The sequence below is a fragment of the Columba livia genome, chromosome 12, assembly GCF_036013475.1.
Source record: "Columba livia isolate bColLiv1 breed racing homer chromosome 12, bColLiv1.pat.W.v2, whole genome shotgun sequence".
Classification (NCBI taxonomy): Eukaryota; Metazoa; Chordata; class Aves; order Columbiformes; family Columbidae; genus Columba; species Columba livia.
In genome coordinates this window covers 7464911-7484593 of record NC_088613.1, presented here as the reverse complement: position 1 = coordinate 7484593, position 19683 = coordinate 7464911, and the positions used below count along the sequence as shown (strand labels likewise).

Genomic DNA, 19683 nt, shown 5'->3' with positions numbered 1-19683 from the left:
GTATTCTGTTGCTGACAGGTAGCTATTGGAAAGATATATATCAAAATACTCATGCAAGAATGGTCTTGCCTGTTTGGTTTGTAGGCTTCCCACTGTAGATTGGGAAGAATTGATACTCAAGTAGTTTTATCAAAGTAGTCTGATTCTCAGAATAGGGAGATATATTTGTTCTTGGGCAATGAGTCCTTTCTCAATGTAACCATTCTTCCAACCCTCCATCTCTGACTCTAGAACACTTCTGTACAGTCAGCATGTAGTATCATAAACACCTGTTCTTGCATTCAGTTGAATGTCTATAGCTGAATAGGAGAGTACATAGGTTCTTAATGTGTTTGCACAAAGTTTAGCAGTTGTTAAAGGTTTGATTTTTATTACACTGTTTTATGACTTAACACTGGAATAAAATTATTTTCCTCTTTGCAAAGTTCTAGTGCTATGGATGTTGGCTTGCCTTATTTCACATTTTACTGATAAGTTAAGTTACACTTAATACAGAGATAAGGTAAATACACTGAAACCTGTTGAAGTGTTTCTCCAAACCAAAGTTCTTTGTGTACTGTGTACAGTTGGTGGATCTGAATATAAACACCTAAAAGCTGTTGAACATTTTAAGATGAACTTCATCTGTAAGTGATAGATTTTGTATGAACCCAAATTACTTCAGTACAAATGCACCAAGTACTTCACTGTTCTGACAGTGTGATGCTGCTGTCCCACCTCCCCCTGGAACAGTCCTTGCCGGCAAAGTGCTGTAAAAGTTCACACTATCAGCAAACCAAATCGTTTCTTGTCATCTTGCCATCCTTTTTTTTTATTCCCTAGTGAACCACAGTCACTTCAATAGATTGTTCTGGCCTCTTCTGGGTGAAGTGGGCTGAGCAGGGACTGTGCGGAAGGGCTTACCGGTTATTTCAGTTGTACCTTGACGTGTGAGCTGTTGTTCCCAAGTCCTTGTTTCTCCCTCTCAATGCCGATTTCCCAGCATAGTCCTGAATGCCAGACCTGGCAGCTCCTGGAGCTTTGGGTGGTGTGGATGGATGCTGATCCCTCCTGGTGGGACTGTGTGTCTGTTCCTGGGTCATGCTGAGGCACAGCTGACCTGTACCTGTATCTCCACATGCTTTCAGGAGCTAACACTGTGTCCCTAAGATCTCTTTAAGGGACATTCTCTGAGGGCTAATAGAACATATCCCAGAAAAGCATGTGAGGGTCCCTGTAGTTCACAGCTTCTGCAGCACAGGGTGAGCAGGAGCAAAAGCAAACCTTACAGTGTGCTCTTTTGTTGATCTACTGCATTTCTTTGGGCAACCAACCAAGAATGTGGTTGTTTCAGCAGCATTCAGGGACCTCGGCGAGTCTCCCCAGTCACTGAGACAGTGAAGGCACAGAGGGAATCAGCAAGAAGCTGCAAGAGACAAAACCAGCAGCTCCAAGGAGCAGTGGGGGCTGCACAGGAGCTGGTGGAGGGGGCGGGGGGAGTTGCAGATTCGACAGGGCAGAAGGAAGAACTCAAAACTTTGACATGAACAACTGATTTTTATTGTCCAGCTTCTAAAAGGACAATGATGTGCAGATGGCGTGGTACCCCCTAAACCCTGTTTCTTTTACATGTTAATCTATTTTCTGTCTTTGCCCCAGCCGCCTGGTTTCTAAAAGCTGTTCTGGGAGGTTACAGTGATAGCTGTGAATATTTACTGGGATTTACAGTCACACAGAGTTACAGTCTCACAGAGTTGTTCCTAAAATCACCAAGATTCTTCCCTAAAAAAGGCTTACAGTGATGTCATCATTCTCCAGTTTTCTGAGCAGATTTCATGTATTTTTAGGGTAATAATAAGTTTTTTTGTAATTAAAAAAATATTTCCAGGAAGTATCTTTATACCTTTTACCTTCCAGAGGGCAATGGATGCCAACCCATGGATGGTGAGAAGTCCCATCACCTGCTCCTTCTTTATAGCCAGAAACAAGCCCTGGTAAAAATAACATCACACTCATGTAGCCAGCAGGAACTTTTTGAATCACCAAGGGCAAAGTAGGTTGCAAAGGGCAAACACCAGCTGCCTGCTTCTTTCCTACCCCTTCCTGAGATACTTTTCCCCATGCTGCTTAACTGATGCCTGATTTTGGGGGGACCAAAGGACCCCCCCACCTTATATGCCTTATTCCTCCAGATTAAGCAGGGCACAGAGGTGCCCATGCATGACAGCTAACCGGCCTAAGAAAAGCAAAGCTGTGCAGTATCAGTCATTAAACCATGTCCCAGAGCTCACTGTGGGGTGCTGCCAAATGATTTACAAGCACAGCTGAGATGTTTCTTGGGGAAGGATAATGTTTCGAACTGCCCAGGGAGAAGACAGAACAGTTTGCTTTGTCTCTGGTTCAAAGCATCCCACACATGCTCTCTTGTCCTGGAGGGAGGAAAGGCAGGATGGATGGCCTCAAACACCTTTCCCATCACTATGCTTTCCTGTACCTGTGAAAAATAGATGCTTACGCTCTTCTGTGAGATGTTTCTGTTTTCCTTTTCTTTCCTTTCCTCCCTGATGAAGACTCCAGCAGCTGGGCTCCAAATGTAGCCAGCAGCCACCACCATGGGAGGGACACGAGGGCTTTGCAGGGCTTTAGGAGAGCCCTGCTCCCTCCGGCTAGAGCAGGACTCCCACGTGTAGTAGCAGAGACACACCAGCTTCCAGTGTGGAGCAGGGATTGAGTACTTCTGGACACTCTCCTGTTGTCCTTCAGCACATCCTCTATAGCTAAGAGCACTCACACAACACAAGCCCATCACAATGTTTCACAAGCCATACACAGCCCTGCAGGTGTCACCCTTCTGTGTCCCCAGGTGTGCTGGCCACCTGTGCTCCCTCCAACTGCTGTGAGGCACCTAAGTGAAATACCTGGAGGTCCCCCTGGAAGTCGTCTCTTCAGTGGCGCCCGTGACGAAGGACACCTCCTCATCCTCTTCATCCAGCTGAAGGCTGCCAGAGGACAGCCGGACCCGGGCCATGGGTGACCGCAGCACACGGCCATACAGGGAGCAGTAGTCGGCGGCCAGCAGGTCAGAGTCGGAGTCGCTGGACTCGGTGCTGCTGCCCACGTAGCGCTCGGCCGAACGTCGCAGCCCCAGGCCTTGCTGGGCTGGCACGTGCCGAAAGATATTCATTTTCCGGCTGCTGAGAGTGGGGCACGGCCCCAGGGGCCTGAACTCCGAGCCATAGGGGAATCGGATGGTTTTCATGTCCGACTGGCTCCAAGACCGCTTAGGAGGCTGCTCCTGAAGCCCATAATCAAAGGAGCGAGCCAGCAATCTGCTCTCCCCAGTGGGAGTCACGCTAATGCCCGCTGCCATGCACATGGCTTCACGATCAAACTCCCCAGCCCGGGTCCCACTCAGGCTCCGCCGGGGGGGTTTTGCAGCTGCAGGGCCACATCCACCAGCTGGTCCTACTACGTCCTCACCAGGTGCTGGTGCGTGGCACGGGGGCTGTGGGGGCCTGTCCAGGTAGAAAAGGACCTGGGGGGCTGGGGCGACCATGGGTGGGGGACACGGCACATCCATGTACACCAGTGGCCGGGTGCTCACCTCCTGCATGTTGCCCACCGAGGTGCTTTTATTGTTCCCGGTGAACTGGTGGTGGGGTCGAAAGGACGTCAAGGGGTTCCTGGCACTGAAGAGGTCAGAGGGCTCCCATGCTCGCTCCAGCTCCAGCTCAGCATACAGCAGCGGGAAGGCAGATGAGCTTTTGGAGTGAGGCAGGAAGGTGGGGGATGCTTCTGGCTTGGAGCGCTCCAGCTCGGTGGCAAATGTCACCTCCACGGCGGAGCCACAGCAGCGGCTGTCCAGCGTGGGCTCGGAGGTGTGGACCCCGTTGGCATGGTAGGGACCCCGGCTGCCGTAGGCCAGGCGCAGCTCCTCCACCTGCACAGGGGCAGAGGGTGGGTGGGTGCCCAGACCCCTGGCTGGGGAGAGGGGCAAAAGAGCCAGCAGCAAGTGCCCAGAGCCGAGGCACTCCAGCTGAGCTCCACCAGCTGTGATGCCAAGACCCTCTCAGCCCTAGAACTACCTCACATACCTGTTTGGAGACGTCTGTCAGGAGGTCCGGGGAGGAGCGGCACTGCCTCTCGTCGTAGTGGGATGCGTAGTGCTTTCTGCAGGGCCAAGAGCATGGGTGTGTGCGTGGCCAGGAGGATCCCATTGCCCACAGTCACCCAGGCATTGCCCCCCCACCACACCCCCAGTACCTCTCAAAGGGCAGGCTCTTCATCTTTGCCTTCCTCCCATGCTCCAGCAGCTGCCTCTGTGTCCTCCCACTGCAGCAATGGGGAAAAGGCATGAAGACCACTATCAGCCCCAGCCCTGGGCATACGCACATCCCAGGGGAGGAGAAGGGATGCGGCAGGACCCGAGCAGTGGTCTCTCTGGGAAAAGCAGCTGTCAAGCATCATCCCCTTGCATCAAGGTGGGTCCAACATAAAGGGGGGGGGGGCGGCACGCTTAGAGTCCTCCCCACACCCCCCCTGATCCCAGCAGTTTGGTTTTGCCCCAGGACTTTACCTGTAGCGGAAACTGGAGCCTTTGCTGCACAGAAGGGCTTTGGGCTTTGACTTGGGCTCTTCAGACAGCCTGAAGAAGGCATGGTACTCCACACACGTCTTCCAGAAAGCCTTGCAGGCGTCGCGGCTCGCCATGGTGAACTCCAGCGTGTCCTTGCACAGCGCCTGTGCAGCCAGAGACAAAGTGTCAGGGCCATGGCGCCGGGCTCTGCTGTTTGCCCTCCTGACCCCCCCAAAAGCATCACACTGGGTTGCCAGTGACTCTGGGCTGTGCAGCGTCACTCTGCTGGGGACACGGGGTTGGCACATGCCATGCTCGAGGTGGTAGTGGGGGAAGGAGAATCACCCATGAGCAGCAGAAATGGATTTTAGTCACAATTGGAGACTTTGTGTGACTGATCCTCAGTCCACAGTTACCTACTGCTGAGCCTGGCAGCTGCCTGCAGTGCGGTACTTACAGAGAGGTTTGCGTGGAGCTTGATGAGAAAATGCTTCCTCTTGAAACTCAGCTTGCGAATTTTGGACCAGTTGAATGTGTTGATCTTTGTATTGCCCTGGAAGGACAAACACAGCAGTTAAGCCAGGACTGGGCAATTCAGAATAGCCCAAGTATGATGGGCCAGGTCCTGAGCTTGCAGGACACTGAATGAGACCCCAACACAGCTCTCAGTGCTGCTGGGGTCTGAGGAAGGGGAGTCAGGATTTGCTGGTTGACCCTCTTCTCCATCAGCTGGTCCCAAAAATGGGAATTGAGATTCAAGGCTTAACTTTGCTGGCTGAAGCTATTTGTAAAACTCCAGGATCCCAAGATAAACCCCACAGAGGTAAAGGCAGAGCATCCCATCCATCCTAGCTCAAGAGGCAAATGAGTTAATGCAATATCAGGCCCCCAAAATAAAAAAGATCCTTCTCTCCTTTTCTGGGAAGCGTAGCAGAGTCCATCTCACTCTCATGCCTTTAGACTCAGCTTAAGCAGTCTGCAAGCACACCTTACTCTTCATTATCATCATGCATCAATTTGGAGGCAGCTGCACAACACTGGTGTCAGGGGCAGGACCAGCTAAAATTGCGTTACTTGATGCTGTGGCATCGAGACCCTCTCAGATTTCTGGGAGAGTTCAGATCTTAATAGGTTTACAGATACTCTAATCATCCGTGAGGGGTGTTTATGGAGCCATAAATAATAAATAACCGGGTCTGGCAGTGCTAATTATGAACAGCAGACCCATGGTTAAGGGCTTGTTGTTTTGGGTTTTTTTTTCTGCTCTGGCAAGATGTTCCCAGATTGAAATTAGGTGGTGTGGGAGGCAAGCACTGCTTCACGCCGGCTGCAGGGAAGTCTGTATTTATTCCGCAGCTACGCCGTGATTACAGCGTTATGTAATTGCACAGACGTGAGGTGCCTATTTTTGATGGAAGATTATATGGTGAATACGTGTGATGCAGCCATGTAACCTGTGGTGTTTACACGGGGGCGGGCGCAGCGGCGCTCAGCCGGCACGGATGGAGGTGGTGGGGCTGAGCCCTGTAGCAATGCGTAACCTCTGTGCCTGAGGCCTGCTGGGGTGCACTCCCTCTTGTAGGATTTGGGAGGGTTTGGAGCACATGGAGAGGAGAAAGGTCCCCTACCAACTAGAGGCCGTGTCACAGGATCACAGAATGGTTGGGGTTGGAAGAGACCTCTGATTGTCTAATCCAACCCACCTGCTAAAGCAGGTTCACACAGGAATGTGTCCAGGCGGGTTTGGAATAGCTCCAGAGAAGGAGAGTCCACAACCTCTCTGGGCAGCCTGTTCCAGGGCTCTGGCATCCCCAAAGTAAATAAGTTTCTCCTCATATGCAGGTGGAACCTCCCATGCTTCAGTCTGTGCTCATTGCCTCTCATCCTGTCATCGACACCACTGGAAAGACTCAGTCCTACCCTCTAGACACCCATCCTTGAGATATTTATAAGCATAAATAAGATCCCCTCTCAGCCTTTCCTCATAAGATGCTCCAGACCCCTCGTCATCTTTATAGCTCTGTCCCTGGGATAGGCCACCCACCCTGAGCCCTGGGCTCACCCGCAGGACCAGCACCCCCATGTGCGTCACAGCCAGGTTGATCTGCGTCCCCTCGCCATCGCTGGCGGGGTGCGGGCGAATCCCATACATCTCCAGCTTCCTGGCCACGTCCAGCAGCTGAACATCCGACTCAGCCGGCGTCTTCCCACTGGAGAGACAGAGGCACCAGAAAGTGACAAGAGTGAGAAGGCAGCTGCTGAAATGGGCTGAAAGAAAATCCATTTTGGATGTGCACACACTGGCATCACACCGACCCTGCGGACGGCCCTGCCTGCTGATAGGGACAGCCCCCTTGGCAGGTGTCCGTCGGGTGCTTTGGGTATGCAACCCTGTGTGGAGCAGCCCTTACCTGTGTCTCCGGTGGTAGTGCATGATCTTGTTGTCCAGATACTCCTGGTTGGGAAGATACCTGTGGGTCGCCAGGTGCTGCTGGTCCATCTCCTCATGGAAGTCACCCAGCTCGGCTGTGGAGGACACGAGGAAAGTGTGGGCGATGCTGTGAGGGGTCACTGGGTGGGGGGACCCGGGCTGCACAGCCAAAGCCAAGACCAGTTGTCCCCCTACCCGGGGAAGGGGCACTGTCTCTGCAGGCTCTCGCCTGCCCTTACACTGCAGCAGGTGGGAGACGAGCAGCGCTGCGCTCTTGTCGCTGCAGGGCAGCCGCCCCAGTGCCAGGTCCTTCTTGATCTGGAGGGTGAAGAGGTACCTGTGGAGGGGGACAGGAGCTTACCCTGGTGGAGATGGGCTCAGCAGTCCATGGAGGTTTTTAAACTGAGACTGGACATGGCACTTAGTGCCATGATCTAGTAAACAGACTAGAGTTGGACCAAGGGTTGGACTCAAGGATCTCTGAGATCTTTTCCAACCCAGTCGATTCTGTGATTCTGTGAGCTTACCCTGGTGGAGACGGGCTCAGCAGAGAGCCGGGTGCCAGGCTGAGGCGTGAGGGCTCTGCTGCAGGGACCTGACCAGCCCCACACCTCTCCCTGCGCTCGCCCACGGGATGCAGGTTCATGAGGTCACGAGAGGAGCACACAACCCCTGCAGAATGCTGCAGCTGGGCACTACCACAACCAGTACAACCCTGCCACTGAAATGGCCATTAATAGGTTTCAGAGTTAACATTTCTTTATGCTTTGGCATGCATTTGCATCTCTACTGTTCTGCAGAAGCACTGTCTTGGTTTTATTCTTAGTTCCTGTTTGCAATGCTTTCTCTAAAACATAAGAGCTAACAATGTCGTTTTTAAAAATAAAATTCAAGTGCTTCATTCAGAACACAGCTTGAGGCAGGAGCTAGACTGAGCAGAGTCAGACTCGATGCCCAACTGCTAAAGCATTTGGCAGTAAACAAATTTCAGCCTCTTAAGATGGCTGATCCTTCAAGTGGATTTTGTTTAAAAACAGAGGATCAAGAGAAGACACTCAGTTTTTGTTTTGTAAAGTACAGAGCTCTTCCAGTACTTAGGATAACCACTGCTCACAGACGGGCTCAGGTAGATGAAGATAAGGAATTAGACACATACATCACAATTGTAAAAATACAGAACTGTGCAGTAAGAAAGTAACAGAACAAGTACGGTACCTTGTCAGCTCTTCTCTCAGATGGCCGGGGTCCACTGGGAAAAATTTCACCATAAATTTGAAAAGAACCTCCTTAGGATCTTAAAACACAACATCTTCATAAGTTTTCTTTTACGTGTCTATTGAGAACATTTACAACTCTCTTCACACATGCTGTCTCCTTACAGAGTAAATTACTCTGGACCCTTACAAATCAGAGCTGGAAACCCTAAACATTAGGGACTCCAACCTGCCCCCAAAAACCAGCCTGCCCCGATCCCCAGTGTTACCAGTGGAAGCAAACAGGGAGCTGGACACCTAAATAATACTGAAGAGAAAACGCCTCAGCAATTCTTTGAATTGCAAAGACCCCCTACCAGGACGGGGGTTCCATGGGGTAGTGCCAGGGATGCTGGTCTGGAGCATGGCCAGAGCCCCAGTGTAATTACCATCAGCAGGGCTGTACATTGAACTCAGCCCTCCAATCACTTGGGATGCAACAGCTCCATAGGAGGCCGTTTGGGCAAAGCTTTTCCACAGGATGAGGGAGAGCAAGTCGCCAAGCCCAAGGCAGAGAGAGTGGAGGGAGGGAGGGAGGGAAGGAGGGAGGGAGGGAGAGAAGCAATTTTGTAAGCACTGACCGTCCCATGGCACCATGTGATGGCTCAGAGGCCCCTGCAGGAACAAGACCTTACAAGAGCAGGACAGAAGGGATGTGGAAAAAGAAATTGGTGCCTGAAATAATCCTGCTTCTGGTGCAGTCAGAAAGGGGAGGCTCTTTATCAGGCTTTCCTCTTACAAGAAAATTAATGCAAACACTGTACTGCAGCCTCCCTGTGACAAATACTGAGGTTGTGGCCTCATGCTTTTGACCACCTCCCGGTCATCATGTATTTGGGGAAAAATATAATTTGGTTCATTGCAGGGGTGGAAAGAGTCATAGGCTGAAAGTGGCACAGCGTTAACATTGGCTGTGGCCGCATCAAGGGATGCTGAACCTGAATTCACATCAGGATTCACAGCATCTCCAAGCCTGTGAGGCACGGTGCAAACCCTGCTCCACACAGAGTTCACACCACGCAGACGTCTGGGCTGCCAAGAGCTGCGATGGGGCAAGGAGGGTGAGCAGGGAGCGATGCTGCTGCCTTGCCATCTCAGAAACACACACACACAGCCCTGCTGCTCTGCCAAGCTGGCAGGTTGTTAACAACTCCAGCCCAAACTGGTGCAGATACCAGATTGCAAAGGCAGCAGTGTTTCTACAGGATTTTATACAGGCTGGGGTGTCTTTGCAAAGAGTCCTGTCCAGCCTCATGCTACAAGGGATCAAGCTGGAACACAAGAGGTTCCATTTAAATTTGAGAAGAAACTTCTTCTCAGTGAGGGTGTCAGACACTGGAACAGGCTGCCCAGGGGGGTTGTGGAGTCTCCTTCTCTGGAGACATTCAAACCCGCCTGGACATGTTCCTGTGTGACCTCACCTGGGCGTTCCTGCTCCAGCAGGGGGATTGGACTGGATGATCTTTTGAGGTCCCTTCCAATCCCAAACATACTGTGATACTGTGATACAAAATGAGCTCAGGCAAATGCTGGAAACCAAGCTCCCATGCCCAAGCAGTAAAAGCTGCAGTAGTCTGCACTAGTCTGTCACTGGCAGTGATTTAGAATAATTTTATTCTTGAAATACTTACTTTTTACTTGCTTTGTTATGGGTTTTAGTGGCTCCAACCAGACCTGAAAAAAAGCAAGGAAGAACTGGGTGAATAAACAGCACAAGTGACAGGGGGAATAAAAGCATTATCATGCTAGAGTGCAACACAAAAATGTTGGCCAGCTCTGACAAGCAGACCTGCTGATGGCTACAGATAAAACATCGCTATCACTGTGGCTTTGCCAACCAGCTTGTGGCTCCCCTCCTAACCCCTACTTCCAAGGGGTTTTTGGCATTGTGGCAAATCCTTCTGTGGCAATTTCCCATGTGGCAGTTCAGGGAGGTGCTAGCAAGCCCTCGGCCATGCGGGCAGCCGCTGTGAGGATGGGGTCACAGCACAGCAGGACAGCACGGTGTGGCACCAGGAGCCCACGCTGCAACCTGCACTCACTTGGTTCCCAGCCTGGCTGCAAAACTCCAGCCCGAAGTACTCCTTCTCCACAAGGTTGAGGTGGCTGCAGGCGAGGTTGAACAGCCCTTTCCCGCAGGATTTTTGCTAGCAAAAAGCACACCATAGAAACAGCAAGTTAGACAATGCTGACAGCAATGGTGATGGGATTTTGGTGAGATGGGGAGAAGTTTTAGCTCCTTGCCTTCACCCTGGGAGGAACTGTGGGATTTTTCTTGTTCCCAAAACCTTACTCAATAAATGCTGCTGGTTTCAGCATGTGGGAAAGGACAAGTGCACTCTGCTTTCCTCTTACCTCTGCTCTTGGAAATCAGATTCCTTCTCATCACTTCTATCCTTTTTAGTAAACCAGAAAGGAAAGGAATCTTGCTTTTGACTCACCTTTTGCAACCATCACTGTCCAGGTAGCTTTATCTCTGGCAAACCAGGGAGTGATCCCTAGGATGAGCATCTGCCTGACCCAGGGATGGCCATGGCAAACGTGCTCTGTTAAGAGCAAAGGGGAGCACAACCCAAACCTGCACAGTCAGCCCATGTGCCCCAACAGCTGGGGACCAAATTGCTGGGGACAAACTACTATTATAGCTAATAGTAATTAACAGCAAGAGGACCCTGCAGAGATCACGTGCTTTGGGCCCTAGGTCATCCATGCGTTTTGGCAATATTAATTAAGTGGCACTACATGCTGGTAAAGGAGGCCAGGCTGTAGTTATTCCCAGTAAACAGAAACACTCAGAGGGTGTTTTGCTTGACTTGTTGCTGTGCTGTATGACATGGCTGGGGAACAACCCAGAGGGCCTTTGACTTTGGAAAATGCTCCAGAAAGCACCAGAAATGAACCTGGGAGTGACCCTTCCCAGCAAAAACCCTGCTACTCCTTTACCAGCTTGTGAAAAACAGACCAAAAATGAGCATGGGTTAGTGCAAAAGCAAGCCAGAGCAGAGAGGTCAGGTTAGACAGCTGCTAAACTATGGCATTTCGGGTGATGGAGCTGAAGGCAGGCTGCAGCTCCCACGCCAGCGGCTGCTCCCGGCTGGAGCAGAGGGACCCGGCTGCCGGTGGTGATGCACGCTAATAACCACCTTTCACAGCTGCTTCTGGGATGAAATTGCTGGCTCCGTGCTGAAAGGCCGCTGAAAAGTGACAGCGTAATAACAGTATTCACTCTGCAGCACTCCCGGTTCTCCCCAAAATTACTAGAGCACAAGAGTAATTAAAACAATTATAAACGTTGATTTCCAAGCTAGAATTTTCTAGCATGAAAGGCCTTGGCCTTTGTCAGGCAGCCAGGCAAGACAAGCATTTCTTACCAGGTTATTACCCACCACGACTGCTGGCAGTGACCCGCGCTCCTCCAAACTCAGCATCGCCCAGGGCAGTGGAGGCGAATGGCTCCATCCCTGGGGAAAACCTGCTCACCGGGGAGACACAGCCCTGTGATGCAGGGGGTAGTTTAAAAACAGTGGCTTTCCCCTTGCAGAGCTGAGCTTGCAGGTGCCCCATCCCAGGTGTGCGGAGATGTGCCAGGCCCCCGCCTCCCCCCACCCCGCATTCCCATGCAAAACCAGACCTTGCTGCTCGTGCCAGCAGCGGCCATCCCCACGTGAGGCAGGTATGGATACATACGCCAAGCGTGAGGCGCAGGGGAAATCAGGCCCAGTGTGTTTTCTCTCTTTTGTCTTTTTCTCTCCCATTACGCTGAAGTATCGCACATTGAAAAGAGCTTTCCAAAGTCAGGAAAGGTTTAGGAAGAGTTGCTTGAAATATCTGCTCAAAACTTAGCCCAAAGCGGTCCTTTTATAATGAAGTCGCTAATTCAGCTACTCATTTATCGTATCCATACAGCATATCAAATGCATGAAATGCCTAAAAGGGGTTTCCAATAGTGTTTCATGCTAAAAAAAGAAATGACCAGGAGTTCCTCTAATGGAAGCTATTTGCTGCAATAACATGTCATGCAGAACTATAGTGCTGTAAGTGTTTTGGGCAAATAAGAAAGCAGAGATGGAAAAAAAGGCAGCAATATTGTACCAGCAGCATCTTTCAAATTGTCTCTCACTATGCCCTGATCTAATCAATAAGGAAAAAGAAACAAAATCACTAGTCTCATTTTTAAACCTACTCTAGGTCTAGGATGCACTAATTTAACTAGATCAAACAACTTCCACGCTGTGCCAAGTGATGGAATTGCTTTACAATCCTCTTTTGTGCAAAATTGCTGTAGCAAAGAAACCAAGCAGTATGTCTGAGACCAAGCAATTCTCAGGCTGTGCTATAAACCAGAGGCAGGACTGTCTGAGAAATGCAATAGAACTTGAAAAAAAACCCAAAATTATACAAAACTCTCTGATCCCATAGGAGACCGTAAATACCAGGACAAATCTCCTCGAATTAGCTAACACAGTTTCCTACTGTGATTATCAAATCCTAACCAACAGTAAATGCTCAGTCACACTTGTAAGAAGATGTGTTCTTAACACAGTCAAGATATATCTAGTTTCAGTTATCTGTATACATACATATATATAAGTCTAACACCACAGTTATTAAACACTTTTAGCATTTAAAACCTATTTCAGAGCTATCATTGACTAAATGTGAGTTATTAATGACAGTGTGTTGTGGGATACTATCATGCAGAAAATAAGATTGAGTTTTTTCCTTTGCTATTCTCAAAACCACAGAGTTTTCTTTTCCAGCTGGATGTTCAGGAAGGGATGCACACAGATGTTTCTCACTGGGGTGGTTTGGTTAAATATCCTATTTTTATTCTGTTCCCAGGTTTTTCTTCCTTGGTGAATGCTTATACTGGCAGTCAGATAAACGACAGAAGAACTCAACACTTGTCAAGAACATCAGCTCATATTAGCCAATTTCCAAAAAGATGACACCACATAAATAAAAGCCATTCCTCCTTTGTTATAAACGATGTTAACAAGTGAGTGTTGATGCTGAAAGACACTTAGCAATCAGCAGTGTAACCTCTTGTTTTGGAGTTGAGGTTCTTTTGCTTTTTTTTTTTTCCTTAAAAGCTGAAAACTAGAATCTATGAGAGACCATGCAATCATTCAGAGCAGCAATGACTTTAATAATTAGCACCCAAAAAAACAAAACAAAACACAAACCCACAATAAAAAACACAATAAGAATATGATACCCACTTACATCCACTACAAAGATCTTCTGGGAGTCATCCAGAAACTGGACTTTCAGGTGCAGCATCCTCGAGCATGTGGCTGAGCGTGCGGTGGGCACGGGAGTGCTAGTGATGTGCACGGTGTGCCGGGAAGGCAGCCCTGACTCCTCTTGCACACATAATTTCCCTCTCAGCTGGATGGAGAAGGCTGCACAGACGTGGAGTGGAGGCTGGAGCAGAGGAATTGAATGCCTAAAAAACAATTTAAAACAACAACAACACAGAAAACAACCAACAACACGATACGTCCCCTGGTTTAAATATCACTGCTGCATTAAAGAATATTTCCCTCCTGTGAATTATGGGTCTATTAATAGGACGAAAGGCTGTGCAGCTGCTCTGCAAGAGTGGCACTAATAGGGCTGAGATAAATATTGAGCTTTTTCAGCTGGTGGTGAGCAAGGCAAGGGCAAAGCAAACCCACACTTGGGGCCGCGGGGCTGGTGGGGAAGAGCTGAGCGACTCTGTCTCTGAAGTCGCCCAGCAGCCGATGTTCCCCGTTCTCTGCTCTGGTTATGTGCACTTACAGAGCAGCCGTGCTCGCTTCGAGCGGCGGTCAGGTAAGGTCCTGTCTGCTCAGCAGTCAAGTGCAGGCTGGCAGACAGGCTGGTATACTTCACGGGACACTCGGAAATGTTCCCAACTGAACTCGAAACCGGGTGAAAGTCCTTCCCGTGGAGGTAGAGGAGGACCTGTTGTTCATTCTCAGCTGGCACCCTGGTCTGGCAGCTTAGTGATGCCGCACAAGCTTTTGAGACAACCTGGCTCTTGGTTCACACCTGAAAAGCCCCACATCTCCACACACCAGCTCATCCTCCAAGTGCCAGAGCCAGCTACCCACCCTCAAAATCCCCCTGGGGTTCAGCCTGCGATGGGCTGGGTGGTGGGTGCCTGGGGCTGACACTCACCTGGTGTCCCTGCCCCGGCTACTGCGGGGCCGTGATGAGCTGCCTCACCTCTCCAGCTGCTCTTGCCCTCCAGCTGCAGCTTCCCCTCCCTGAGCATCTGGATGAAGGCAGCATTTGGGCAGGAGCCTCCACTTGCAGAAATAAACGCACTGAGTAGAGCAAAAAGGCAGGTGTTGGACTGTCGTAACAGATCGTTATCGCTGCTGGAAAAAAATCACAACCACACACGTTCCTGTAGGACCCAGAGTGATAAAAATGCATCTCAGCAAACCGAAAAAGCCACACTGAGTGCTGCGGAGATTATGCCTGTTTCTCCCTTTCCAGTTTCCACTGAAACATGCACTGTAAGTCACTGCAGGCTGTTTGCTCTGGTCCCTCTTACACTTCCAAAATATTCCTGGGGATATCAGGACAGAGCCTGTCAGGGCATGCACATAGCTTGCCATCTGGAGTTTTTTAGTTACAGAAAAACTTGCTAGTCTTCTACTAACTGGGGTGAAAAAAGTAGCATAAAAGTTAAGGCAAATCTGCTTTTCCATGTGAAAATACTCCACAAAGCAGCTGAGCTCATCTTCTGCCAGTGGCCAGCAGGGGCTGGCTGGACCCAGAGTGCAGGCGCTGCTGCCGAGGACCAAATTTCCAGAGCTGCCCTTGGCCCCGGGTCTGAGCTCTTTGTGTCATGGGAGAAGGGCAGTGTCACACACAAACCATCCGGAGGGGCTGAGTACACTTTCTCTCTGCAGTTTTAAACGTTTGTGCAGTCACATATCGACGGAGGAGAGAGCAGCACTCTGGTGAGCAGCTCACACGTCGCAGGCACGGCTCTGCCACCGCTGCACCAGACCGGCAGGAAGGATGTATGGGGATGTGATGGAAGAGCCCTCAAACCCCAGAGGAAACCAAACCTTGCTACAGGCTTTTCTGACTTGCTGGGGACACCAGCCCTGGGGTCCATGGATGCTATTAGAAGCTGAGCACCAGCCAGCTGGGTTGTGGGTGGAAGAAAAGGGTTATTTTTCACTACTGTGGCGTGAAGAAAGGGGGCAGTTTGGGGTTTATCAGGGCCTCTAGCTACCCTATAGAGGCATTGATGCAGAGAGTGTGAATCCGTCAGAGGCAAACAAGGTAAATGAGGACTTTTTCAGAGCACGAAAGTAAGGGAAGGCCTGAAGAGACGTGACCTGGGGCTTGTTGCTGAGATCAGGTGAGATCCACCAGATGAGACACCCATTTTACCCCCATCCATCTCCTTCCTTCTTCTGGAGGGGACTTCGGGGTCAGACAGAGCAGGACACATGAGGAGCACCAGCAATCCTGGCTCCAGGTCAGTGCTGATCTCCAGCCGGGCACATGTGTCCTCCTTATCCACAGGGGCAGGGAATAATGTGAAAATGGTGCAAGAAAACGTGGAAAAGGTGAAGGGCAAACGCAGCTGTACCAGCAGGTAGAGAGGAGATACCGAGCAGCAGCAGCGAGGACTGCTGCAGAGCTGTTTGCTCAGCCAGCTTGACCCTTGGATTTTTAATACACTGGACCCTGCTGCCACGGAAGGTGACGTTATGAAGCAACATTTTTTCTCCAGTTTTCCCCAATCCTACCCAACAACATCCCACCACGGTGCCTCCTCATCTCGCTAACATTCCCACCGAGAGCTGTACTTACGGCAAAGCAACATGACAAATATTATTCACTCGCTGAAAGCAACTCCACAGACACCTCAGTGCTCATCAGCACTAATAACTTGTCTGAAAAACTGGATGAGACCAACGGGAGTGGAGCAGCTTCTGTGCACGAATGCTGGCAGGAGGAGCGAAGGTGAACACCCATAGCATTAGACTGTAGATTAAGACAAGTTTAAAGAAGAATTGCGCTGTCTGGCGGTCTCCCACCCGGTGATTCTGGTGCAGCTGATGACACAGTTACATGCTCGCTGCATATTCAGCTGGTGAGGATTACGTGATAAACAGAGACAGAGGTTTTGGGAGAGGTCTGGCTGCTGTGCAGGCAGGTATCCCAGCAGAACCAGCAGACAGTACAGTCAGTACAACTTGCAGGCACGTGTGTGGGAGCAGAGCAGGACCCCGAGGTGGTGAGAATCGTGGTGGTGTTTCAGCTGCTGGACATGGCTGCAATAATAATAAAAGAATAAATCAGTTTAGCTGAGTTTAAGCACTAAGCCAAATTAAAAGTCAATCGGGCTTATCTCATGTTTTGGGGTTTTTTGTTTGTTTAGTAGGTTTTTGATGTTCAAGGAAGCAGAACTATATCAAATCTTATTCTTGTGATTATATTCTTCTTTCAGCTTCAGCAGCTGAGGTAAATTGCTCTTTATACCTACCTGTAATAACAGAGTAGGAAATCATAAATAACCTTGATTATGCACAAAAGTCTCCAAATACAATTGCAATTCCAGACACCCCATAGACAAACTAACTGTAAGTGCAAAACTTTCTTTAAAATCCTGTTAATATATACTCACACGGTGCTACCGAAGTCCTGAAATATAAATTTATTTCCATTTCTCTTCCGTTCTCAACCTGTGCAGAACAGTGCGCGCATTCCAGCCCACAGCCCCATTGCCAGGACAAACCAGATCTTTGCTTCCCGGCTCCCTCTCGTGGTGCTGGTGCCCAACGACAAATACGGGTGACAGTTCTGTTCGCACGGGTGAGCAATAAATAACACAATCTAGTGTTCATCAATGTATGTTGTTGACTTTTCTTCCTTTTTCAGATTTATATGCTCTATGAAACTATTACCAGACACTGAAGCAGTTTCCTGTAGGCAAATGCAAATGATAGCACAAGCTACACAAGAAACCAAATAACAGCCTGACTCTGGTATTATTGAGAACACATTATCTCATTTTTTAATATGCTAGTTGCGTTCTTGTTGGCACAGCTATATGAAAAGCACTCTGTGATGTTTAATTCAAACAGATCACTTCCAAGACATGAGAAAGCCATTTATCCAGAAAAAGAAAGCTGCATGGTTGTATTGAGTCACAGGAGTGCTCGTGCCTCCAGACTCAGGCACTTCCTGGCATTTGGTCATTTCCAGGTAGAGACGCACCTCACTACATCTATGTAGCAGTGCAAAGCACAGGACACGTATCTGCTGTCCTTAATTCATTTCAAGCACGAATCGTTCCTGCTCTGCTTGCACATCCCCACACCAACAAGCCGAAAGCAGCGTAAACTCACCTGCAATCCCACGGTCCTGCCAAGAGGTCTCCACATGCCCAGGGTCTCCGTCCTCACCAGCGCTGTAGGGAATTCAAACCAGTCTACCCCCTCCCTAAGGCTTTCCATGAGCCACGTGCAGATATTTCATCGGTTCTACCTCAAGGGGAAAATAAAACACCACAGACCCCCGTGTAGCACACTGCAGAAATCTGACCTGACAGGTGGGCAGCGTCTGCTCTTCTGCTCACACAGCTCTGGCAACAGGGAGTTACAAGACTGGAAGCAGCAGCAGCTCTTCAGAAGTGAATTAAAGGCCAGGATGGTGAAAACCTTTGCTGAGCATCATCAGGAAGGGTCATACGGCCAAAGGCTTCATCTGAGGAAGCTGCCAAATTGAGTCCGTAATGCTGGGTGAAGAGACCAAATCCTAGTGGGAAGGACGGAGTTCTGAGGAACTATATTGCTCATTTTCATGACATATGTGGCTTCCCTCTTGGCTCAAGACAACTAGCTCTGGTTGAGTAAGCCTTGATTACATCTAGGCAAAGAAATGCACGTGTTTTCCAAGTGCCTCCAGGCCAATGGATCAGACCCATCTCAACATATGGATCTTGATCCTGAGTTTCATTAACAAGTTTCCCTCCCAGGTAGACTTTCTTCCCCCACTCCCTTCTTTTCCTTTTATTCTTCCTCAAAAGACCCTTATCACACTTCAGTCCTACTAAAGCCTGCCAAATTCCAGGCATATAGCTCAAAGCAGAGCTAAAGTCGTGTCAGAGCCATTCTTCAGAGCAGGCAGTGGAGGACAGAGCAGCAACCACCTGAAGCTGGGAGCCTGGTACTTTTGTAGCCCAAGGTAACCCCTGTCTCATGGTTCCTCTTCCAGGGCCCTCTGGCAGATGGTGATAGCTGTGAGATGACAGATGTGTTTCAAAGAACAGGCAACATTCCTACATCGTGACTGTCCTAAGGTTTCAGAATTACATTCATAAAACCTTTCTAAATTATTAATATGGGCCCCAAAATGGGACAATTCAGATAGCCTGAGATACTGTGCTGACAACAGAGAAACAGCTTAGCCAGCTGAAAGGAAAGGAACATAGCTGGGTTCCAAAGTGCTTCTAACCACTGTCTGACACTGGACAGACCCCAAAGCTAAAAATCTTTCTTCTAACTTGTTAAAAATACACCTGCATTACTGAGGTTAGACATAGGACATCTGGCAAGTCTGTGCTAATTCCTGGAACAATGCATGGAAACCAATGCCAGGATCAGCAACGTGACGCAGGGCTGTAAGGGACTTCAGGAGATGACACGTGACAACCCAGCGCACGGAGACAGGAGCTATCCAGAGGACACACGCCCCTTCCTCCAGCAGTGGTCATCCCGTGTCAGCTTTGAACATCCCCACCACCTGCACAGAACCGCTTGCTCCAGCACTCAGCCAAGCTCTGTGAGCAGCTCACTCTCTTTTCCAACGTAAATCAGCTTTGCTGAAAATTCAGTTCATCTCTGCTTCTTTTCTCCTAGCAGCCATGCTGTTGCTGATTACACGATCATTATTAATTTGCTTTTAAGAAAAAAGGCCTAAGGTAGGATGAATCCCAAGCTGATGGTTAATCATCCTATCTACCAGTTCCCGAGAAGACAAGTAGCCCTTAAGGAATGTCACAAAAAGCAAATATATTTTCTCTTTTATGGGCTGACCAGATAATTTAAATCTGATGTCAAGGCAGATCTTCTAAGGATATAAAACTGGATGAACTAGTCAGCCTAGAGGCAGGAAAAAAACAAACAAAACCAAAAAACTTAGTGCCAGAAATTTCCCAGAGAACTGATCATTTGGTTTACTGAGTTACAGTGATTTATCAAGTATACCTTTCAGTAAAAGCATAAGAAGTGAATCAGTTACATTTTAGTTTCAGAAATGTATGAAAGATACTAATGCTTTTAATAAATCTAATAAAATTTTAACTTTGTTTTTTAGGTTCTAGACCACTTATTTACTTACATGCGAGAAGTCCAGTGTCAGAATTATTCTACAACGCTGGCGCATCTGATTCCAGGTAAGTCCAAGCCCCTCCCCGTCTCTAA

The 19683-nt window shown here is 49.2% G+C and overlaps 1 protein-coding gene and 1 long non-coding RNA gene across 13 annotated transcripts; one reads left to right on the top strand and one right to left on the bottom strand.

Annotated features, from left to right (window-relative positions):
• Nucleotides 1–1516: 1516 nt before the first annotated feature.
• On the bottom strand, nucleotides 1517–19615 carry FRMD7 (FERM domain containing 7). 12 transcript variants are annotated; one of them, XM_065077615.1, is made up of 16 exons: nucleotides 19601–19615; nucleotides 17608–18127; nucleotides 16067–16530; nucleotides 14405–14607; nucleotides 13466–13688; nucleotides 10282–10386; nucleotides 9871–9913; nucleotides 8202–8280; nucleotides 6967–7323; nucleotides 6618–6765; nucleotides 5013–5108; nucleotides 4556–4719; nucleotides 4243–4311; nucleotides 4074–4149; nucleotides 2898–3919; nucleotides 1517–1970 (listed from the first exon to the last, which is right to left on the bottom strand). In XM_065077615.1, exons 5-16 carry the CDS (start codon nucleotides 13520–13522, stop codon nucleotides 1952–1954), a joined length of 2235 nt encoding a protein of 744 aa, XP_064933687.1. In that variant the 5' UTR covers nucleotides 13523–13688; nucleotides 14405–14607; nucleotides 16067–16530; nucleotides 17608–18127; nucleotides 19601–19615; the 3' UTR covers nucleotides 1517–1951. The 12 variants fall into 12 exon arrangements, with proteins under 12 accessions (XP_064933687.1, XP_064933695.1, XP_064933697.1 ...); XM_065077623.1 differs by lacking the exon at nucleotides 19601–19615 and having other exon boundaries at nucleotides 6967–7081; nucleotides 7226–7323; nucleotides 17608–18461; XM_065077625.1 differs by lacking the exon at nucleotides 19601–19615 and having other exon boundaries at nucleotides 6967–7081; nucleotides 7226–7323; nucleotides 8202–8235; nucleotides 17608–18459.
• LOC135580704 (uncharacterized) lies at nucleotides 4074–13339 on the top strand. The gene is made up of 2 exons (XR_010475650.1): nucleotides 4074–4460; nucleotides 13082–13339. It is a non-coding gene; the product is annotated as an uncharacterized LOC135580704 (long non-coding RNA).
• Nucleotides 19616–19683: the final 68 nt, after the last annotated feature.